Source organism: Varanus komodoensis, unplaced genomic scaffold (genome assembly GCF_004798865.1).
Source record: "Varanus komodoensis strain SLA01 unplaced genomic scaffold, ASM479886v1 scaffold12, whole genome shotgun sequence".
NCBI lineage: Eukaryota > Metazoa > Chordata > Lepidosauria > Squamata > Varanidae > Varanus > Varanus komodoensis.
In genome coordinates this window covers 29,278,496-29,302,143 of record NW_025335349.1, presented here as the reverse complement: position 1 = coordinate 29,302,143, position 23,648 = coordinate 29,278,496, and the positions used below count along the sequence as shown (strand labels likewise).

General features: G+C 43.7%; 1 protein-coding gene across 1 annotated transcript in view; it reads right to left on the bottom strand.

Moving 5' to 3' along the window:
- HLF (HLF transcription factor, PAR bZIP family member) overlaps positions 1-11,243 on the bottom strand; it is a 56,570-nt gene extending 45,327 nt beyond the window's left edge. Inside the window, exons 1-2 of the mRNA XM_044422064.1 lie at positions 10,684-11,243; positions 7,335-7,670 (exon numbers count right to left, since the gene is read on the bottom strand). Of these exons, the coding sequence (XP_044277999.1) occupies positions 7,335-7,670; positions 10,684-10,789 (442 nt within the window). The 5' untranslated portion in view covers positions 10,790-11,243. The remainder of the gene's footprint in view (positions 1-7,334; positions 7,671-10,683) is intronic.
- Positions 11,244-23,648: the final 12,405 nt, after the last annotated feature.

Sequence of the window (23,648 nt, the reverse complement as noted above, 5' to 3'; positions counted from 1 at the left end):
CTGCACATTACACTTCAGCAGCAGCGCAAGAGACCCCATAAGACAACACTAATAGGATACATACATTTCAGCCTGACCAGAGGATAGTTATCACTGTGACATCACAGTTTTGCCAACAACATAGCCTGAAGAAAAGTTCATTCCCAAGTTTTATAATACCTTCTTAGCTTTCCAGCACCAGAAAACATCCAGTGCATTGAAAACTCGAGCCAAAACACAAGTGCTTGCACATATGCAATGCTTAAATCCCTACCTAAATCAATTTGCATAGCCTTGCTCCTCTGCAAAGGAAGTGCCCACATGGAAAAGCGTCATTTAATCAGCTCTTAATGTGCATTCTGTAGTTTAAAACACAAAATTCCGTATTTGTGTTCAGTGGCTAGATACAGACAACAGACCCAATCCAACAAGCCTCATCACACTCACTGGGCCTTACTTCTGTTCTGGGTGGACATGTTGAGGATCATGCTGCCTCCATGCTGGAATATGCAGCTTTCCCTCAAACAGGTCATGAAAGAGCAGGTTAAACCAACAATGACAGTAGCTCCCCTTAAAAAATACAACTGAACTGATATATATGGAGAACATGTATAAAAGCCATACATCTGATTTTATTTGGCTATACCCCACATTTCTCATTTATTTATTCATTTATATTTATAGAAGTTTTATATAGAGTTTGATTAGCTGGAGGGATTATGAAGGAACAGCACTGAGAATACAGAATTTGAACAAGAGTACTCAGCTTGGATGTTAAGAATATCATCACTGCTCAATTTGGATACTGCCTTATACCAAATCAGACCATTATGTCATTTAGCCCAGTGTTGATAGTATTACACTGCATTTATAGCCCGCGTTTTTCCTCTTGTGAGGAATGCCAAGTGGCTCGCAGAGATCCATTGCATCCTCACAACAACAACCCTGTGAGGTAGGTTAGGCTGAGAGTGAGTGCCTGGCCCAAAGTCACCCAGGGAGCTTCATGGCTGAGCAGGGACTTGAACCTGGACCTCCTGGGTACCCAACCAGCACTCTCATCACTACACCATGCTGGCCTGCCACTCTGGACCAAAGTGAATCCTTGGGGTCTCTCACAGGGACAAGACCCATCTCCAGTTGACTGACTGGGTCTGCCTTCAGAACCTGGCACACGGGGGCAAATGCCGAGGCCCAGCGGGGGTTGGCATCACCATTCCTCGAATATCTGCAGCAGTAGAGAGCTCTCCATCTCACTTAGGGAGTTGGCTGCAAAGAAGTTTTTCTAATGTTCAACCCAAATCTGCCTGCCAGTAACTTAAGCCCATTTTTTGTGTCCGAGCATCTTGGATGATAAGAGGCTGTGGCCCTTCTATTGTGACAGCTTGGTACTTGGAAAAGGCTGTCATTTCCCACCCGGTCCTCTTCTCAAAGTTAAACATACCCCGTTCCTTTCCTCACAGGTCTTAGTTTATAGTGCTGATCATCCATGCTGCCCTTCCCTAAACCTGGTTTCATTTATCTGGATTGGTACCCAGAAGGCCCGGGTGAGCTCTGCACCTATCCCTTCCTACAATTTAGGAACTACACTTTTCGTGATGCCACTGGCCATTGCTTTTACCCACATTTAACTGGCTACAATCCCTTCCATATGTGTTGTAGTCAAGTCCAGGGATACCCCGTCTGTCTGATGGAAACTAAAACCTTGGTTGTGTTTTAGGGGCTGGCGCACCAGCGAGAAACGTGGCCACCTCCATCTTAATTTTCCCAACACAGGGCACAGAGGCATTCTGGGGAAACCAAGAGGGTGACGGCAACTGTGGCAGCCTCTTGCCTCACACTTTTCTTACCCGTGCCAGGCTTACTGTTGTCTGCAGTGCTGCTGCCCGCCTTCCATCCCTGCTGGTCTTGCTGGATGCCCTCCAGGGCAACACTGGGTAGAATTTTCAGAGAGCACCTTTCCCGGGGCTCCCTCAAACCCCTCTGATCTTTGTAACTGAAGCTGTGGAGGGCTGAAGCTGGACTTCCTGAATCGAAAGCAGCTGTACTGCCACTGTGCAAAGGAAGCACTCGGATTTAGCAGGCTTCAGCACCTCTAACCCCAGAGACATTCCCTTTAGCTCGAAATGGATGAGTGTTAGCTGGTGGGGGAAACCCACTGCACATATGCCAAAGGGCCCCTTTCCTTGTTATTACTGCCACATGTTGCAGGCATAAATAGAAAACAAGTTCTGGGATTCAGGCCTCATGAGTTGGAAGAAGCTTAGGCATTATTCTTAATACAGAGGAATCCATGAATGTTAAAAAGACCTTGTTTCTGAAAAAGTTTAAACTTGCTTTGCAATTTCCAATAGTGCTACAAATAAGTGTGTGTAGCGGGGTCTTAAACCCACAGAGAACACAAACCACACAGAAGACTGACCCATAGAAAAGGCTGCAGATTAACTTTGAAAGGTGTTCATTAAATGCATTCCTGGGTCCCTCAAAAAGGACTGGTAATGGATTACCTTTCTGATAATTTGCAGTCTCCTCCATCACATGCTTGTGCATGTGATGTGTGTAAGGCAGCTGATTCAGAAGTACAGAAAAGCATATGGCACAGTCTTCCGCAGTGACTATATCACCTAAAAATGAGCCAGTGTGGTGCCATGGCTGGATCACAGTACGGAGCCTCAGAAAACTGGAGTTCCATTCCACTCTTGGCCAAGAAACTCCCTGGCTGACTTGGGCCAGTCACTGGCTCTCAGCTTAACCTACCCCAAAATGCTGTTGTGAGAATACACTGGGGAGATGGGGAATTATATAATCTGCCTTGGATTCCTTGCAGAAGCAAAAAAAAAAAAAGGCAAGCTATATATGTAATACTGCAATCACTTATTTGAAAGGATGCCCTGCAGCTGACATGCTTGGACATTACCTAAACCTGTCACAAATGATCTCACTTTCCATATGCTGTGATATATGAGAGCTGACCAAACTACTGACCTTTTCCAACATTTGAACCAGCTCTCCGAAGACACAAAATCCAAAAGATTAAACTTTTGTGCAGACTGATGATACTTTTTAAAATAAAAAGGAGCAGGATTACTTCTGCCTGCCCGACATGGAGGAGTGGTCCCAGGCCACCTGAAACAAGTAGTGGTGAGTCTGCTCCTGAAGAAATTGTTTCTGGATTCAGAAGAACTCAGTTTTAGGCCAGTGCCAAATATCCCCTTCCTCGGAAAGGATCCCGGGTGGTGGCCAACCAGCTCCAGGCACTCTTGGATGAGACTGATTATCTGGATCCATTTCAATCAGGTTTAGGCCTGGTTTGGTCGCACTATGCTGGGAGAGAGACAGGGGAAGTGTGACCCTGCTGTTTCTCTGGGACCTCCCAGCAGCTTTTGATGCCACCAACCAAGTGGCAACAGTTGGAGTGAGGGGCACTGCACTGCAGTGGTTCCACTCTTACTTGGATGGTAGGCTCCGGAAGGTGGAACCTGGGGGATAGAGCTCTGCCCCTTGGATTCCCCAGGAGTCCGTCTTGCCCCCGTGTCATTCAACATCCACATGAAAACACTGGGTGAGGTCATCTGGAGTTTGCGTGTATTGCCACCAATATGTTGATGACACACAGCACTCTTTCTCCCCTTTTCATCTGCAGCAGGTGAGGCTGTGGATGCATTGAACCTGGCTGCAACACTGCAACACATTGAGCCTGGCTGCAACACTGAACTGGATGTGGGCTAACAAACTGAAGCTCAATCCAGACAAGGCCGAGATGCCATCAGTGGGTCATTCTTCTGACCAGATGGAGGGAATTCAACCTGTTCCAGATGAGGTTACACTCCCCTTGAAGGAACAGGTTCATAGCTTGGGGGTGCTCACTGAGCCATCTTTGTCACTTGCAGCCCAGGTCGCTTCAGTGGCTCAGAGTGCCTGCCACCAGCTTTGGCTGGTGGCTCAGCTATGCCCCTGTCTGGACAGAGATAGCCTTTTGCCAGTGATCTGTGCTTTGGTAATCTTTAAGCTCATTTACTCCAATGCACTCTGCATGGGGCTGCCCTTGAAGGTTGTTTGGAAGCTGCAACTTGTGCAAAATGTGGCAGCCAGACTGATACCAGGAGCCAGATGATCTGATCATATAGCACCAATTCTGGCACACTTGCACTGGCTACCTATATCCTTCTAAGCCTAATTAAAGGTGCTGGTTTTAACCTATAAAGCTCTACATGGCTTGGGACCATTATAATGCACAGAATGCCTCTCCCAACCTTCTTCCACCTGGACATTACCATCAAATTCTGCGGGCATCTCCAGCTGCAACCTCCAAGATAGGCTTGGTTGCTGGCAATAAGAAGGGGCTTTTCAGTAAGACCCCCTCAGTCATGGAATGAGCTCCCCACGGAGGTCCCCTGGTACCAACTTCACTATCTTATCAGTACCGAGTAAAGACCATCCTCCACTGCAGGGCATTAAAGTAGTTTCTGAGGCCTGCTGTTAAATGGTTCTGAATATTTTTCTCTTTCTATTTTTTCTTCTTTATGTTATTATAATATATACAGTAACCTGCTTAATATGTAGTTTTAAATTTTGGAAACTTATAATGACGTTTTAATGTGTTTTTAATGCAATGTATCTTTATTTGGGTTTTATTAATGTGTCTCATAAACTGCCCAGAATGTTTCAGATATATAAAATTTAATAAAATATAAATAAATAAGTACATATTCACCCTGAGCTATTACTTCTCCTTTGGCAAGAGGCCATTTGGCTCCTGCTTTCATCCATGCAGTCTATACAAGCCTGAAACTGCACAAGTCGAAGACCAAAAAAACCCACAGACCTGCAAAGAGTAGCCCTCCAGGCTGAAGGAAGCCACTTGTAGCCAGTTCTTATATGCATTTTTAATCACTGGATTAGTCAATACTTAACTACTTGACCCTTCAGAAAATATGTGAACAGTCTCCACTGGAGAGTCCTCCATTTGAATCAACTTCAGGGAACACAAAAATGCTGTGATGGTGCCTCCACACAGTCAAATGGTGTGTGTGTGAGAGAGATGCACTCTTATTTTCAGAGAAACACAGTATAAAGGCACGTGTATAAAGGCACACGTTCCTCTCTGTTTGTGGTAACAGGGTTGTGCCCAGCTTTGATGTTTCCATTGAATAGAGATGCAGACACCGTGCAGGTTTTGCCCCACTGGTCTTTTCCAACCCAATGTGAGCGGTTTTCTTTATTTATTTTGACTTCTTATCTGATGGCTTCGACAATGGTCTCAAGTTCCCACATGGCTGGATGTCCCATAACAGGAGGGTAAGGAGTGGCTTCCTGTTCCGCAGAAATCTTTCTGATTTCAGCAAATGTAGGATGAGCAAAAAAATAAACCCAAGTGAGAATGAAGTATTTTAATCTGACTTTGGGCAGTCAGATGTAGACAGGCAGTTTAGATGGATTTCCCTCATTCTATGGGAAATTACTACAAAACATCACAACCATTATAGATGAACTGGCCCTATTTTCTTTTTTGACTGACTGCCTAACAGGATCAGGTTGCCAAGTTCCACTGTGTTCTGTAGGAGTTACCCTCTAATATATATGCTTAGGATTGTGGTCTTAATTGTACACCATTTCCAAACTGTGTCTCTTTAAACAAAGACTTAAAGCAGCCTTACAGCTTGAACTGTTTTGGATTCACTAATGAACTTTTAAAAGGTGTATGAGCAATTCCACAAGAAAACACTGTGTGGGGACTATGCCATTTCCGAGACGTGTACTCTGAGGGAAATCCATGTTCAAAGATATCACACAGAAGCTTTCAGATTAACAATCCTCAGGAACAATTCTACATGAAGATGCTTACACTAGGTGAATATCCTTATGCTACCTTTGCAAATAAGGGTCTGTACAGTAACACAAATGCAGGAGCAGAGAAGTATAACAGCAAAGGAGAAGAGGGGTAGAGGAAGGAGTGTTTGACCCTTCCCACAACCACTTATCCACTGCACATTCCCCACCCACTAGAGAGCTTTCTCCTAACTGGGCTGGCTTCTGGGGTCCAAAGCTCAGCAGCAGGCAAAGAAACATTTAGAAACAACCTGACAGAACTTTTTCAGGGAAAAGAAGGACCCACCTAACTGATTTGTCCCTCCAAATCCTTCCCCAGCTCCCCATTATTTTTTTTTTTCAGGAAAGCACCAAGTTCAAAACCCTGCCTTCTCTCTCACAACATCTGCTGCAAAACTGTGAGCTTCGATAGTGACTTCTGAAATGATGACCTGGCCTTCTCATTTTGAAAATCCAGTTTAGCCAGCCCCTTTCTAATCAACCATGGCATTGTCACTGATGTTTCCAAAAACTACTTTGCAAGCTTCAAAATCCTTACATGGAAGGCACAAGCTTTGCTATATTTTCTGCACTTGATAGTAGCTGCTTTCATGAGTTATTCCCCCACCCGCTTAAAGAACTAGGGGTACAATCCTATGCAAGGTTAGGCAGAAAAATGCCCTACACTTCCCAGCATGCCCTAGCCAAGAGGGCTGACTGGAGGGATGCTGGGAGCTGTAGGGCTTTTTGCTCTCTAAACATACACAAGGTTGTGCCCTTATTGTTTAAAACACATTGAGAATTCTAGAATTTCATTTGTTAGGTCTTTGAGTACCTCTTAATGTTTGTTACTAGGATGAGTGGGTTGCCCCTGCCTGGCTGAGTTAGGAGCTTTAAACAGATACAGATTTGAAAAATGTGAGCAAAAGCCAAGAAGCTTTGCCAAAGAAAAGAAAAAATACGAGGCACAATGAAACATATGACAACTGGCCTCCCTCGTGGGCTTCCCAGGCACTATGGGAAGGTGCTACTGGGAAGAAGGCAGCTTACTCCTCACGGCTAGGAATTCATGGACTGGTGCTGGAAAGAAAGTACCATCTTAATCAGTGGGATTTACTTTCAGCTAAAGTCTGGTTCAGGCGTTAGGCCTCTGTGTGGAATCTTAACCTGTGCAGGTGTGATGCACCACTGCCCCCATATTCCCCCACTGGCTGACCCAGTTTGCTCTGTTTAGCAGCCAACTCTGAGAGGGGCTTGTACTTGCATTTGCCTGAATTCAGAGTTCCCGTTCGCACCAAGTGCAAATGCAAGCAGAGATACAACACGGCAAGGGGGCAAACAAGGATGCTGGGGCTCGAACGCTGACCCCACACACCCTACAAATGCATCCCTTGACTAGGCTGCTCAGGACCAGGATGTAAAGGGCTGCATGAGGACTGCTGCTTCTGCGCAACTCAGTGCCAACAGCTGCCCGAAACCATAAAGGAGAAAGGATTCTTCCGGTTGTGGTGGCTAGAGCATCCCTCATAAAAAGACTACGTGGCTTTTACCTGGCCTGACTGGGCTTGGCATGCAGTTCTGAGAAACCATGGCTGGGTGGACCGATGTGGATGCTCTGCTGCTGAGGTCCATGACAGAAGGTGTTGCTGAGGTAGGTTGCTGAAGAGCTGGTGGGTGAGGGCTGTGCTCATGCTGGGCTGGGCTGGGCGGAATGCCGTTCTCTGAGAGAAACTCTTCCAGGTCCATGTATTCCAATTGGAAAGTATCGCCATCGTATGGAAGCGTCTTGTCCCATAATGTAGGGCCCAGGAAAGCAGACTGTGGGACAGTGGCACTGGTATTGTCGTCATCCAGCTTTTTTTCTTTGTCTTTGTCTTTATAAAAAGCTAAATATGGAGGGCCGACAGAAAAGAGGAAGAAAAAGTCAGCATTTTCACTAAGGCATTTTTCAGCTCTTTTGTGCAATGAAAAAACGAAGAGCTAATCCTTTCACAATTACTAAGATCTCTGGGCTTTAAGTTTGGTACAGAATTTAAAAGGTTTCTGGGTAAATGTTCAACTCATTAAATCTATGCATGGCTTCCGCCTCTGCTTTTAATTAACAATTCATCTGCATTCTTCACTTACAGCATATGTAAGCTTCAATCCACAACATTCCACATCTTCATCAGAGCAGAAGGTAGAGAATTTGGGGAATCAGAGTAGAAACTGCCCACAAGGGTGCAATCCACCAGGAAGCTATCCCACTCAAGTCCCATTGAAGAGAGCCAGTCCAGTGTGACAGCACAGAATGCTTTGATGCTCCTCCTATTCATTTCAGCAGGGCTTGAACAAGAAAACCTCCAAAATGGAGGCCTTAGTTGGGCTTTTTATGTGAAAGTTTATACTCTTTTTAAAAAGCCCAGTGGCCTAGGTCCAAAGAAACATAATCTGCATCTTCACTGCTTAAAAGGTGGGAACCTGACTTATAAGGCAAAGTGCTGTAGTCTTGTCAATAGAGGTAGAGGATGAGATGTGTGGAGTTAGCATTTCCAAAACAGGCATTAAAATTAACCTAGAATAAACTGGAGATTATGCATGTCTACTCAAAAGTAGCTGCTCTTGAGTTCAATGGGGCTTACTCTCAGGTAAGAGCATATAGAAATGTATCCTGTAGGAGAATACTGTCATACAGAAAAATAAGCCAAGTAAGATATTTAGGATATTCTAAATATCCTAACAAGCAAGCATAGTGAAAGGTCACTTAAGCAGAAGTAATTCTCATGCATTTTCTTGAAACTTTGCTTGGGGTTTCTTAAAATCCACTAAACCCCACTGGCTGCAGGGGAAACTACACATTACACAGGAAATTGCAGCTGCAGCAGCAGAGAGGCAGGGAATGGTCTACTGAACCTCCTTTGTGGATGGTTTTCCTGATCTAAGTCTTCCTGCTTCTACCCCCATGACACATACACAACTGGCGGAATTTTTGATACCCACATTTGCCTAAAAGCAAGAATATAGATGAACTATTTCTTCCTTGGAGTCTGAAAAGCCATATATCATAGGGCAAGCAACAACCAAGATGGGTGAGAGATTTTTGATTATGCAAATTGCTTTGGAGAGGAAATTCACTGAGAATAAAGATTCATAAATTTTACATCTGTGTATAAAGAGATGAGAAATCTAATGAAGGATCTTTCACATCACTTGTAGCTTGGCCTTTGCTTCGATATAAACAGACTTTATAAAGTCTGCAAGACACTAATCACAGCAATTACTATGCTGGCCAAAGATGCACCTGAAAATTCTCTAACAAGTGTCTTGAAAGACATGCTGGCCATCAACGTCTAGATTTATGCTTTGTTTTAATTTTTACCAATACCAAATGTTTTCAGGATTGGAAATGACTCAGGCTGTCAATAACTGGCAATGGTTTGCCACACACTATTCCCTCCACTCCCCCTCCCCCCGCAAACTTTCCCTGCAATTATACTTCCTCTAGAAACATTCTTGATCCTGAAGTCCTTTATAGTTGCCCTTATGGTTGACTAAATTCTGTCATTCACCAGACTTAAAGGCTGAACTTATGGTCTCTCTCTTAGGAATAAGTCCCACTGCAGAAAGTGAAGCAAGCAAACATACAAATAATACGGTGCAGTTGTAATACACAGTGTGGTCTAGGAAAACCTTTAGGGCTACCTTCTCTACCACTATTAACCAGCACAGTTGGGGTGAGATGTGGATTGCAGCCTCTATGTTGCAAAGCAGTAACACCAAACTGCCAGAAATCTACTGAATTAGACTGAACTAACAGATTTAGAAACACCTCTTGCAACTTTCTAACTTTAGGATTCATTTGGTAAGGGCTCTGTTTTCCTTATATGCAGGTCCACAAACATAGCTGAAATACATATTGTGTACCAACATCCCTCAAAACATTTACAAATTAAGAATAGGCATACTCGAGGCGGTGTGCGTGCTTCAATCCATTCCCCGTATGGGGGAGAGAAACTGAATAGCTTTATTTTTGGCTGCAATCCTAGCCGTACTTTCTTGGAAAGAAGATCCATAGAAATGAACCGGCACAACATCCAAGTAAAACAAGTGCAGGAGTTGATTGCTATTTAAAATCACTACGGCTGCAATCGCACACAATCTTATCAGGGAGTAAGCCTCATTGCAAAGAAGCGTACTTACTCCTGAATAAACATGCACAGAGCTACACCGTGAAGTCGCCCGCAGTTTAACTCCCCATTTTAAAGCTGTTTCGGGATTAGCGCTCGAACGTGCTTCAAGGAAAACAAGCAGCTCTCTTGCCTCTTTTCAAGTTATCGTGGAAATCTCATATAAGATACACAAAATACTCTACGATTATGATTTAGCCATATACCACAGCAAGCCAAGCGCAGTCCAAACCGAGAAGCGCTTCCCCTCAGGGCTGCGATCCTGGCCACATCCTAGATACCCTTACTTGAGAGTAATCCATTCGAACTAACTGGAACTTACCTCCAAGTAAACCTAGCGGCTGAAACTGCAAGGAGCGGAATCGGCTGAAGTGCCACTAAATGCGTAGCGTCACCTTATGCGTGTTTATTTGTGAGTAAGTCCCATTTCGTTCCCTGAGACTTCAATCCCAAATAATGAACGTGTTTGGATTTGCTTGCAGCCTCAGTGAGCCGAAATGACGAAGAATTGCTTTGGGGCTGCTCTTCGGAGGATTCACCGTGCTCTGCCTCGACGCGCAAACTTATTTTAAAGTGCGGTTTGGATTTTTTCTGCGAGAAGGCAACGCGCGATCGCATCCGCGCGCGACTGAACTGGACGCAATCCAGTCGGGGGGGACTAAGGAATCCCCCTGGAAAGCATCTTTCTCCTGCTCCCGTCACCTCCCGCCACCCCCAGCCCCGTCATTCTCACCGTCTTCGTGATGCAGCGGTAGCTTGAGCGGGTTTTCCAGCAGAGATTTCAGCACCCCGTAAGTTGGAGGTAGGAAAGTTGGGTTCAGAGGAAGAGGTCGAGCCATTCTCTCTCTCTCTTTCTCTCTGAGCCGCTTTCTCGGTGATGGTATTTGTCAGTTGGAACTAAAACGGAGCAGGTGGAAGAGGAGGAGGGAATCCCAAATCAGTCTTTAGAATTAATTTAATTTTTTTAGAAAAAAATGTGTGGATCTTCCTTGGTGAAGTTACAGCTGATCCAAGGCAAGCTTGCTCCAAGGGAACGGGGGCTGTCTTCTTGATCGCCTTTGGCCTCGACAGCAGCAGCAGCACCAGGAGTGGGTTTTTTTAAAGAGAGAAAGCTAGAAAGAAAAAATAAAGAAAAGACAGGGAAGAGGCAGCCCTGCTTCCCTGCCTGCCCACCCGCCCGCCAGTCCGCCAGCCAGCCAGTCAGCCTAGCTACGCTTTCCAGCTCCTCGCTCCGCCCAGACCTCAAAACTGCCTGGGGCCACCTGCGCGGCTCTCAGAGCATTTGCACATCCATGTGCTGACACTGACAAGAATGACGTCAAAGCCTCGCACAAGCTCCTCGGTGGGCGGGCAGGGGAGGAACCCGCGGGACGCCGGCGCTCAGGTTGCGGCCAGCTCCCTGGTTTCCGTTGCCGCCTCAGCCGCTTTTCATCTCGGTTCTTTCCCAACTCTCCTCATCCCGCGCTTCCCCTCATTTTTGTTGTTCCTGCGCGGGAGGAGCAAGAGACGCACTGTGGGCGGGGCCCAGGAAGGACATTTAGGGAGCGATCCCGTGCACGCTGGGGGAGGGGGAAATGCTCTGTTGGCGGGGGAATGCTGGGAGTTGAAGTCTTTTTGTTGCCAAAAGGTTGCGGGGCGGGGGGAGTGCATCGAAATCTAGGAAAATGCAGGGTTAATTAATTATGGACCAAATGTTTGAGAATATGAGTTACTTTATGGTACTCTTAGAGTTGTTCCCTTTAAAAAAACGAAAAAAATAATGTGAAAATAAAAACTGGTGAGTGATGCGGTAAGAAAGGCTGAATTATTATTATTACATTATATTTATATGCCACCTTGCTTCCACTTACAAGGACTCCAAGGCAACTTTCAAGATTCTCCTTCTCTCCATTTTATCATCACAATAACAACTCTGTAAATAAGGTTAGACTGAGAATCACCATGAGTGTGAGTGGGAGACTAGTACCTGGATTTCCCAAATCCCCGTCCAGTGCTCCAGCCACTACATCATATGGGCTGTCATCCCAGTAGAGATTTTTTCTTATTTCAAACCATCTATAACCTTTTGTTACCGTGTTAGATTTCAGGGCAAGGTATCGCCAAAGGAAAAACAACCAACCTATTAAAGCAATTGCATTGGCCATATGTTTCTGGGACCAATGCAACGTGCTGGCTTTGACTTAAGAAGCCTTACATGGATTACAACCACAATTACCTACTGGAATGTCTCTACAATCAACATCTTGAGTCTCTACTCTGAGGGAGGTTCAGAAGATGGCCACAGGGAATGCTCCTCTCAGTGAGGCCTGCCTGGTACCAGTATTGACATGCGTTCTGCACCAGGTGAATACTTCCCCTGCTCCCAAACATCTGACAACTGAGAGTCAGTGGTGTAGTGGTTAAGAGCATAGAGGCCTGGGACTCAGACAATCTGGGTTCAAGTCTTCACTCAGCCATGAAGCCAACTGGGTGACTTTGGGCCACTCACAGACTCTCAGGCCGACCTACCTCATAGGGTTATTGTGGGGATCAGATTGAAAACAGGAGGAGGAGAATGATGTAAGCCACTTTGGTAATATAAAAAAACCACCATATAGGAACATTTTCAATGGAGCCTGGTTTTACTGTTGGTATCTTGGTTTTATCTTAGGCTGTTACATCACTAGTGTATGGGTAACTGAAGCAAGGCCTGTCCTCTCCAGACAGGGCTGCAGCTAGTGTACCAAGTGAAGCAAGTAAAACACACTCCTGGATTCTCCACTCACCTGGACTTCCCCAGTTAATGCAGAAGACTCCCAGACAGCACACTTGGTCCTTTATTGGCAGCATAATCCTATCTGAGACCAGTTGTAAACTTCAATTCAGAGTAGTTGGTTTCCTTCTTGTCTGAATTCGCATCTTGTTTGCATCTTGTGGTACTTTCATCTTGTCTGGATTTGTTTCAGTTTGTTTGCCCTCATCCCCCTCAAAACGGCCTTCAATCACTGTGAAATGTGTAGACGGAAATGAGAGGAAGAGTTGTGTATTGGCTGCCTACCAATAACACTTCAGCCCAAGCTTTCCGTTACCATTCCTTAAGGAGTCATTTAGCACCTCAGAGATCCAGGTGTCTAGACCAGCTCTGGAAGTTTTTACCAGCCAGGAAAGACAAGGATCTAAAGGGCAAATAGTAGGCATCAGTCATCTAGGCAGTTTGTTTACATCCTCGAGTTGCACAAAACAAAAGGTGTCCATAACATGACTAGACGGTACACTATCCCATTCATCTCAGACAACATAACAAGCCAAGGTGCTTTTTTACCAACAGACCAACACTATCTCCTGTCCACATCCCTCTAGTCCACCTGATGCCACACAAGAAATGCTGGGAGACCCATTTGGGAGAGCTGAACTCCATGTTCATTCAGCTAGGTTTCAGTGGCACAAGCCAAGGTGGCGCCGCTCCTCAGTGAAAAGGTCAGAGGTGACAGCCTTTTCTACTAATCCCAACCTGGGATTCATCGGCATCATCTCCAGGCTTGAAGAGCCTGCAGACAAGCCACCAGAATGACTGAGGTTAGAAGGTGGACAGGAGGGGAATGAGCCACCCAGATGTCTCAAACACCTTTCCCTCTCCTGGTACAGGCATTACTTGTACCTCTGCCATTACACCTTCTGTTCAGCACTACGCCATAGCAGCCCCAGCTTCCTCCATTGCTAAACACGCTGAGAGCCCACTCGACACATTGCAGGCTGGTGTTGCTTTCTCCTAGAGACATGTGGGCACCCTGGGGGATGTTAGACGATAATACCTTAAGCCAGGAGCAGATGTTCCTGCAGCTGTTCTTGCCACTGCTCCTGCAACATTCAGGTTGGCTCTGTTGCAGAGAAGGTACCCAGGAGCAAGTGGTGATGGTGAGGTTTCCGCTGTGTGCTCCTGCATGTGTTTCCGAGTGCAGTGCCAAATGGTATTTGGTCCCAGACCATTCAGGGCTTTAAAGGTAAGAAGCAGCACCTTGAACTGAGCCTGGAAATGAGCAGAGAGCCCATGAAAGGGCAAACCAGCTCATGCCAGTCAGGCTTTGGCTAGCAGTATTCTGTACTAACTGAAGTTTCTGAACAGACTTCAAGGGCAAATGCAGGCAAAACACTGTAGCTGTCAAGCTGGTTATTACATTGCCATCAATAGGGTTAGGGTTAGGAATCAGAAGGTGCTGGGGTACATTGGTTTGTTCAAAAAAAAAAAAAAAAACTTGGTACCAACCCTGAGGCACAAATACTAAATGGGCAGGTAAAATGCCTGATGTGATGATGATGATGATTGTTACTACTTTATGTTGCCTTAGTAGCTTTCTTGAGAGGTGTCCTCCAACAAACAAATAAACCCTTACTCTAAATCCAAGTGTGTTTAAAAGGAACAATGAAAGAAGTCAGTTCAGCTATTGGCAACCCCTAGGCTGGGTTCTTTTTCAGGTAAACCTCAGTAGCTGGAACTGCTTTTTCACACTGTCAGGGGAAGGCTTTCAAGCATCAGCTATACTGTTGAATAAATCGACATGATAAAGCAGGTGTTGTACCAAAACCACTGACCCAATTTCCACCTCCTCTGAGCCTCTAGATACGACCAGATGCCACCCTGCTCTCTGACCAGTAGCCCATGTAGCTCAAGTATTTTTTTCTAAAGCAAAAGTTGGCAGTCCTAAGGTGGAAGTCATCAACTCACCAGTTGGAACCTGTGAGTGGTAAAGTAGCCAGTATTGCTCCAACTAGTAAAACTGTGTTCTGTCAGGTAACCAGTACTGTGCCCAAAAATCTAGTGACCCTGCAGGCTTCACCATGATCTAAAAGACCAACTGTTGCTTGGTTACTAAGATAACTGGAAGATCCAGAGCAACACTCCAGTGTTGCTCCCAAACTGTGAAGCACGCTCCCTCTGGAGTAACAACTGTTTTCTCCACTCTCTGAATTGGGGGGGGGGGGGGGGGTCAAGACACATCTTTTAAATTTGGCTTTTTAAACTGTTATGGTTTGTGACACCCCCCCATATGTGTCTATTAGTTTATGCAGCTGGAGGCAGAGGCAGAAAGAGTAAGGGCATGGCTCCAGTGATGCAGGACCCAAGCATCCCTGCCCCCTGCAAATGTTCTTGGGCCCCCATCAGCCCCAAATCTGGAGTTGTAATCCAAAACCTGGAGGGCCACAGGTTCCTCACCTCTTTGGTTATATGTGCAGTTATGTCATGGGCTTTTTTCGGGAAGGCTAGAAAGACCATTCCATGGGATGTCCTGCATCTGGCCACTCTCAGAATAGGCTCCTCCCCAGAGAGGATGCTGCCTGGGGTGAGCTTTGAGCTGTACTTCTGATTTCCTGTGAGATTCCATTCACCCTTCTGTGCATCCTCCATCACCCCCAGGCATCTCTCTCATCCCTTCATCTTTTAAAGGTAAAGAAACTGTTTTTTATTATTTATTTATTTAGAATATTTTTATACTGCTCATCAGCAGAAAGGCTCTCTGAAACAGTCTACAATAGAGTAAAACTACCCAAACACCATAAGCCAAAACCCATCACATAAGAACCAAACACATCATTTAAAATATAACCCAAACTATATATTCAAAACCCACACACACAATGTATAACGGAGCATACACATCCTTTATCCATAGCCCACATTTTCCAAAAGAATTGAAATGTTCATGTATTTCTGTCCATACTGACAGACCAGGCCCTGGATAAAAGTCTTTGGATTTAGAGAGCTTGATGGTAGCCCCAGTCTCTTTCTGCAGCTGAACAATTGTCTGTCCTCCCTTCCCAATTATAGATCCAGCCGCATAACTAGGTACGAGGACCTTGGCAGCAGGGCCAGAGTCCTTCTGCCGGGTTAGCTGTAGGTTCTTTGCATGAGCTTCCTGTCAACAGGACCAATTGTTGCTCAAGCATCTGTGTGTGCATGAGTGCCTGCTGATCTTTTCTTCCTTGTGAATCGTCTACTATGAAAGCTCCACCAGGGCCGCCAAATCAAGATCCAGCCGTTGCTGATTGCTGCTTTCCCATGCAGTGCAGGGGACAACGTGCACCATCATGACCAAGGAGCAACAGCAGAATGGCCAGGGCTTTGGTGGGAGCGTCGCTGAGGGTTGCCTTGCTGTAGCTACTGCTGAGCTGATGCTTCTGCTGTTGGGCCGGCCTAGAATCACAGCTACATTCCATCAGCATGAACTCTGACATAAAGTGTGCCAACATGTAGGACCAACTACCTATCTCAAAAGGTGCCAGCACCATTTCAGGGGATCTTATCCTCACTACATCAGTACAGCTACTGTTTTATATTACTTTTCCTACACACCAACTAAGAACTTTGAAAATCTCCAGATTTGAAGTATGTACCAGATATGTTTGCCTTCAGCTCCCAGGAGGCTCTGTCAACACAGCCATTGGCGAGGAATACTGGCAGCTGAAGTCCAAGACATTGGAAAACCACTTTTGGTCTACCTCTGTTCATACCTACCTTGGGAAAAACAATTTCTAAGAGGTTATTAAAGCGCTCGGGGCACAGCTACACAATGGGGTTATTTGGAGAGTTTTATGTTGTTAACAAGGGCACAGTGCATTATAATCCACATGCCCAAAAAGAACCACATTTGTACACAACCAGGAGGCATTAAAAAAACCCAGTTGTTAGTTATTGGACACTTAACTACAGAAGCCCAGAAAGGATTGGCACAAATGAAGAAAATGGCTGGCAGTGCTGTGTGTGCCGAAACAGCGCATAATGCATTGGTATTTGATAAGCACATAAATAAATAAACACAGAAAGAAGCCTTTATAAGGTTTAGGGTTAAAAGAGAAAGAGGATAAACAGTAATATAATCTCTTAGAGGAATGGAGAACCTGGGAAATACTGATATACAATATTAATCTGAAATTAGGATTAGAACAAGGAAACCTTGAGAAGGAAGGAAAAGGACAATTGAACTTTCTTAAGCAAGCTTTTAGCCCAAAGCTAAACATTCAACACAGTTTATGAGATGAAATATGATATTCTGGTAAACAGGTAAACCAAGTGGACTTGTCAGCTTGCCTGACTGTGAAATGAACTGCTAATTTCAGTAAGAGGCTAGTCAATAGAAATCCATGCATTGGAACAGCTCAGAATCTATAACCTACAAGTGGATGGGGTGGAAAATGGTGGGCTTTTAGCACAAAAGTGGGGAAGTGATGCATACCACATCAGTGGAGGGGGTTTGAGTGCTTGAAGAGCACAAGGGAAATGCAAAATGTTGATGCACGAGTCACTCAAGCATTTACTCTGCACCCTTCACTCAGAACATGGCCAGAAGGCACAAAATCCAGCAACCTTGCCAGCATTAACCAGATCTGATTCTGTTTGGTGCATGGATAGGGAACTCCACACACACTATCTGGAATTCCATGGAAGACAAGTAAGACTTAAAATGGGTTATTAAAAGCATCCTAAAGCACCCTCACATTTCACATTTTCCACATGTTCATGTTTTTATAGATCCTGACAATAGCATGTGGCTCTCTGGATGCTTTACAACAATTAAAAATCATCGACAAAACAAAAATCCATCATATTAACACATTCAAATAATAAAATATCAATAACAACATTCATTACAACAGCAGGACCACCAACCACGTTGGTGTCATACAATAATCAGATTGGACAACATCTTATATATAAATAACAATTACAATTTTAAAATGTATCAATTAAAATACCAACTTAGAATTAAAATAGAATTAAGACTATTATTCAGCGGTTAAAATACTCTGAAAATAGTTTTTGCCTGGTGCTGAAATGTGTGCAAAGAAGGTACCTAACACACATCTCTGGGGAGCCGATTCCACAAATGGGGCACCATGACTGTAAAGACCCGACCCAGGGTAGCTGCCTTCCTAGCATCCTTTAAAGGTGGCTCCCAAAACAGGAGTTCTGATGAGGACCTTAGGATCTGGGTAGGCTTATAAGGATGGGGACATTCTTTTAGATATTCAGGTTCTAAACCGTTTAGGTCTTTATACATTAGAACAAATACCTTGAAGCAGACCTGGAATTCAACTGGCAGCCAGTGCAACTGACAGGACTGGTGTTATATGTTTTCTGCTACCAGTCCTTGTTAACAGTCTGGCTGCTCTCTTTTGTACCAGCTGAAGCTCCCAGACCATTTTCAAGGGCAGTCCCACGTAAAGGCCATTGCAGTCTTCCAACCAAGAAGTTACCGGGCTGTGAATTACTGTTGCTAGGTTCTGCCTGTCCAGATAAGGTCATGTTTGGACATGTAAATTAGGCAATCATATACATGCACAACAGTATATTTGTATGTTGGCTAGTAGGTGCCAAAGCAACATTAATGGTACAATTCTATGCACCTCTACTTAGGTGTAAGCACCACTGACTTGTTTTTCAGGACTTATTTTTGAGTAGCCATGCAATAGATTGGTCAGTCAAGTACAGTGAGGCAGCAACAAACAAACAAACCAACCAACCAACCAACAAAACAATTTGCTTCTGGCAACCAACATGTCATTCTGTGTTCTGGTACTGCAGTAGCCAATGAGTCCAAAAATCTCACACTGCAAATGTTTACCCTTCTATACCCAGCATAGGCCATGTCGAAACTATGTAGGTAAAATGATGCGCTTGTGAGCCAGTGCTAGTTTAGTTTACTCAGTCAACTATAGTACCAAGATACCCTGACTGAATGCAAAGATTTATGTTCAAGATTTCAAAGGGAAGATTTCGAAATGGGGCCACATTCTTCTGAAATCAGCTAGTACGTCGTAACTCAGTTGTGCCAACAGAACATGCAAATTTGGTCATGCTGTCCAGGACAAAGCACAACTTAATTATTTTAGCATTTATTAATGAAAGAGTAGGACAAAATGCAATATTTATGTAAATATTTTATACATCCACATAACCACACCTGTGGAACATGCAGCTATTTGGCAAGGCCAAAAAGGCCAATCTTGATGCTTCACAGTGTGCTCATGTAAGGAAGACAGTTGGATTTTTGCTCAGCAGAAGGTTTGTTGAATATGAATGTATCATTTTTCAACAAGTGTGTGCAAAGTTCTGTTTGATTTCAGTGATCCTCTTAGGAGGCTAACACTGTCCTATAGTTTCAAATCTTTCTGCATGTGGATGTGTGTGCATTATGACAAAAAGATATAAAAATGACAGTTGCACAACTACATGAAGCTACTCTGATTTTTTAAATGCTTACATGAACTGTGGGTGCTTGGCTTCATCTGTAGGTCATTGTGGGAGAGTCACACTCACACAAGCTCACATTTTATTTCAAGTGGCTATCTGTGTGCACACACGCTTCAGGATCTGAATGTGATCGCTGGATGTTAGCACCCAAATGATGCAAATCTGGTGCATTTTCTGAAGAAGTGCACGATGGTTGGTCACGTTGGTTGCCAGAAGGGAAGAGCTTCTTGATTCTCCTACAACGCTATCAGAATCCACCGTCATGCACAACTGAGTCAAACATGAGCAAGGGAACATGGGCGGGAGGTGCTGTTGCACTCCCATCTCCCACAGGCAGCTGGCTAGCTAGTGTGCAAGCGGAACGCCAGGTGAGACGGTCCGATCCAGCCTGGCTCTTACGTGCTCGGAAACCGCCTTGCATCATCTATAATGGAACAGGTGCCCTTCTGCTTTGAAAAGGTGGCATGACCGCGGGTTACCATGAAAAAGCCTATTAGCGACATGCAAGGTCATGGCCAAGATTATTAAACTGTACTACAATATAGAAGAGAGATTACAGGCTTGTCATCCTAGGTAAACATTCACTCAGTTGCTGTTTATGTTCTTTTCATTATTATTGCTGCCTTCTGTGAAACTCGGACTGGGTAAAAGGGTTCAAGGAGTGCAGTACAGCACTGAAGGACACAGTTCTGCATTTTATTGCTAGCCAAGTAACCCTTCCTGTGGTGGATGAGGTTTGTGCAGGGAGGGGATGTTTATTTGCAAGGAGGTATATGGATCAGCATCACCTCCATGGACCGAAGCACTTCCAGCTCCCTATGGAAATCCAAAGAAAGCTGGGTCAACCACAGTTAAAGGCCAATTTTATCTTTGCATCAGTGCCCTTAATGGCAAAATTCCCCATAAGAATGAACAGCAGCCTCGTGGCCTCGTTGCCATAAGCGACTAGGAGCTCCACATGGGCCAGTGACGGGGAGATGGTGCTCTGTTCCTCCTCCAAGCATGGCCTAGCAAATACAGTCCTCTCTCCTTCCTCTGCCAGCATCCGGCAGGATAGCTGAAAATGCTCACAGGCAAGGAACTTTTGTGGGCTTGGTTGCAAAGTTAGAAATCTGCACTCAGAGGCAATTGGGATCAATGAGTCTACCTTTGGAATGGGTGAATCCATCTGTTTCTGGCCCATGTCAACTTTGTATGATTCCATACCTCCATAAGTCCATTTCCTGTCTGTTTCCACTTGGCTGTAAAAAAAATCCACATGAAAATGTGTCTTTAAATAGCATTTGAATCCTTACATCTGTACTTTCTGATTAACCAAGTAGTGTTTTTATTCCAGAATACACATTTCTAATTTTTTTGTATCTCAGACTATACACATCTAAACATCTGTTAGACTAATGTATCTATTTTAAAATGCATTTTTGGCATGTAGCTTGAGCTGAAAACTGGATTGAAGGATGATTTCACACATTAGACTAGGAAGTGCAGAGCGTGTCAGTTTACTTCAGAATCCCCAAAATCTAATTCTGCAAACATGCCTAAGCTAAACCTACTTCTTGTCCCAATAAGCCAAACCTCTGAAAAGGCAGCTTGTTCCTACCTCCACAGCCTGGCCTTTCATCTGCATATAGCACAGCCCATGTTCTATATCTTGCCAGATTAAACAGTGGTTGATGGACACATTTGGAACACTGAACGTTTGCCATGGGCACTCTCACAAAATGGCTGCAGTAAAGCTGCCTTTCCCATTCATAACATGGCTTATGAATGGGAAAGTTTGGCTCCTCACTTTCAAGGAGCCAAACTGCTGAGACTAAACAAAAAGTAACTTGTCTAAGAACCTAAGTACAAAGCGTGGGTGCAGCCAGAGCCCCAAAGTTCAATGCTCCTCTCTTGAACCCAAATAAAGATGGCACAGGAAGGCAGGACTTTGCTTGGCAGCAAGCCAGCCTCCCAAGGAAAACTTGGGAGCAGGCACAGTCATCATGCTGGAGACTCAGCACTGGAACAGGATGGAACCTGAGAGGCCAATGTAGAGTTTTATTTCAGTTGTATGTTTGCGTGTCCCTTCTCAGCAAAGTATCTGTGGGTGACAACACCACCCTGTGCATTTTTCTCCAAAACTGATGCCATCTAGCTTTGCCATAATTGGGGAAGAGAGGTGAGACAGAAGAGATGAGACTTGGAGATGAGGCCGGGCTTCACAGTAGCCATCCTCAAAGGGTTATATTATGATGGGCGTACACTCCTGGCTGGATCAGGCTATAATGCCCTTTCCTACCCCACTTCTCGGTGCAGGCTGAACGGGCAGACTTGTGTGAGGGTGTTGATCGTGGCAGTGCTACATTCGCTAGACTAAATCTACTGCTTTCTATGGAGTCAGTTACAGTCAACACCAGAAAATGGCAAGCAGCATTCTCTCAAACACTCTGCTGGTGCATGCGCTTCAGAGCTAAGTCATAAGACTGGCAACTTCCACAATTTTATTTCAAACGAGGCTATTTTTAGGAAGCTTCTTAATGCCTCAGATGGAGACTCAGAGCAAAATCAAAGGTATTTCAGACTTCACTTTGAAACAGAAGCGTATGGTTTTCTCAGTCAGGGTGTTGCTAAACACCTGGGTGATTCCAAAATTACACTTGTATAAAGTATAATGTTGAACCAGCTCTTAACTTGCCTTGCAGTTTTAACCATTTTCAAATGTCTTCTGCACATTTTATCCAGGTTTTGTGCAGACCTATTTCACAACATTATAACACTCAGGGATGGAGCAATCCCGTGTCTCCTTTTGCAGTACTTTTTTATTAAATTTTAAAATAGTACTAAAAACATCAATCATCACAAACATTGGAACTACTGAGTCAGACCCTTACTACATATCTTTTAACATTCTGAAATCAGATTCAGATCCATTTATGGAATCTTAAAAAACATTTTTAGATCTAAACGAAGTCCCATTTCTCCAGCCAATAAAAAAAAAAAGTTCCAAATTTGATAGAAGTCACTATCTTCTTTCTCCTTCTGCGGTAAGATTAGTCCATCCATTTCTTACAGAGTCCCGTTTTCCTTGACCAATATTAAAAGAAAGACTTTCCAACTTTGATAAAAGTCAATATCTTCTTTCTTCTTCGATGGTAGCTTCAATCTAACCAACTCTATACAATTCCAGATCTTTTCATTTTTCTAATATTAAACAGATAAACTCCTCATTATAATAGTTACAAATACAATCAAATACATTTTTTGCTTACTAGCATTCCAGTCTAATATCCACTAAAAAGGAAGTGAAAGAGAAGAAAAGTTCCAAGCTTAAAAAAGAACTAAAGACTTTTAACCCAATTTGTGTTCACATGTCTAACATCAATTTAGCATCTTTAAGGACATCTTATCTAATCTATTTAACGACAACAATTACTATGATATCTTTTAAACAAATTTTCTTTAAGCATCATCTAGCTTACACTTTATCACATACAATTAACTCCTTATAAGAGTCCAGCTCCTAACAATCTTTAATATATCTCGCTCCTCCTACTCCTATAATAGTCATTTTCTAGTATAGCAATTCAAAGACAAAAGAGTCATGCAACTTAGCTTTTGGTCAATCATTTTTAAGATAAAAAAGAAGAAAGAAGAAAAAGAAAGAATCTCTCATTTTCCCTTATATCACCCACAAAGGAGAGAGAAAAAAAAGAGGGGGGACTCCACTCCTATTCTTCTCCTTCTTAGTTCAGTTTAAATCTTATCTCTTCATAATTCAACACATTTAAATGTAGAAAAGCTTCCACAGTGAAAATCATATACCTTAGCCTTTCCATACCACAATAAACATGCCAACCTATTTATACCATTCCTTTTTAAGATTTCTTTTTTACATCTCTTCCAAACCGCTTTTGTTTTAATAGGGTTTGTTGAAAATCAATATTTTTAAACTTTACATCTCAAGCCCATCTTTCTCCCCTTGGTGTTATTTGCTGAAAATCAAATCACTTCAAAGTCTGTATTTCAATCTTCACTATTTCTTGCTTTATCTTCAGTGATTGTAGCATTTGTTGTAGGTCGGTATTTATTCCCAATGGCTGTGTTTTTTGCTGCAAATCAACCTTCACTGTTTCTTCTTCCTCAGAATCAATTTTAGTTAATTCAGGATCCATCCATCCTTCAAAAAAAAAAAATAATTCCTTCCTTTAGTGGCCAAGTTTGTTTCTTTTTATCCACAGTTTCAAATTTTTCAAATTTTTGATATACTTGTTGCATTTTTTGTATATTCTGTTCAGTTTTGGATTCTACATCAATCACCATCTCCTTAAAAGAAGCATCAAGCTTATCAAAGCACTTTTTTTGTACAATTGAGAAGATTTCCTGTTGTCTCAACATCACCTCTTGGGATATTTGTAAAGTTGTTAAAGATTCTTGTATTTCCAAAAAAATCTCTTCAGCTCTACCATCGTTGCAATAATTCCAATAGCCAC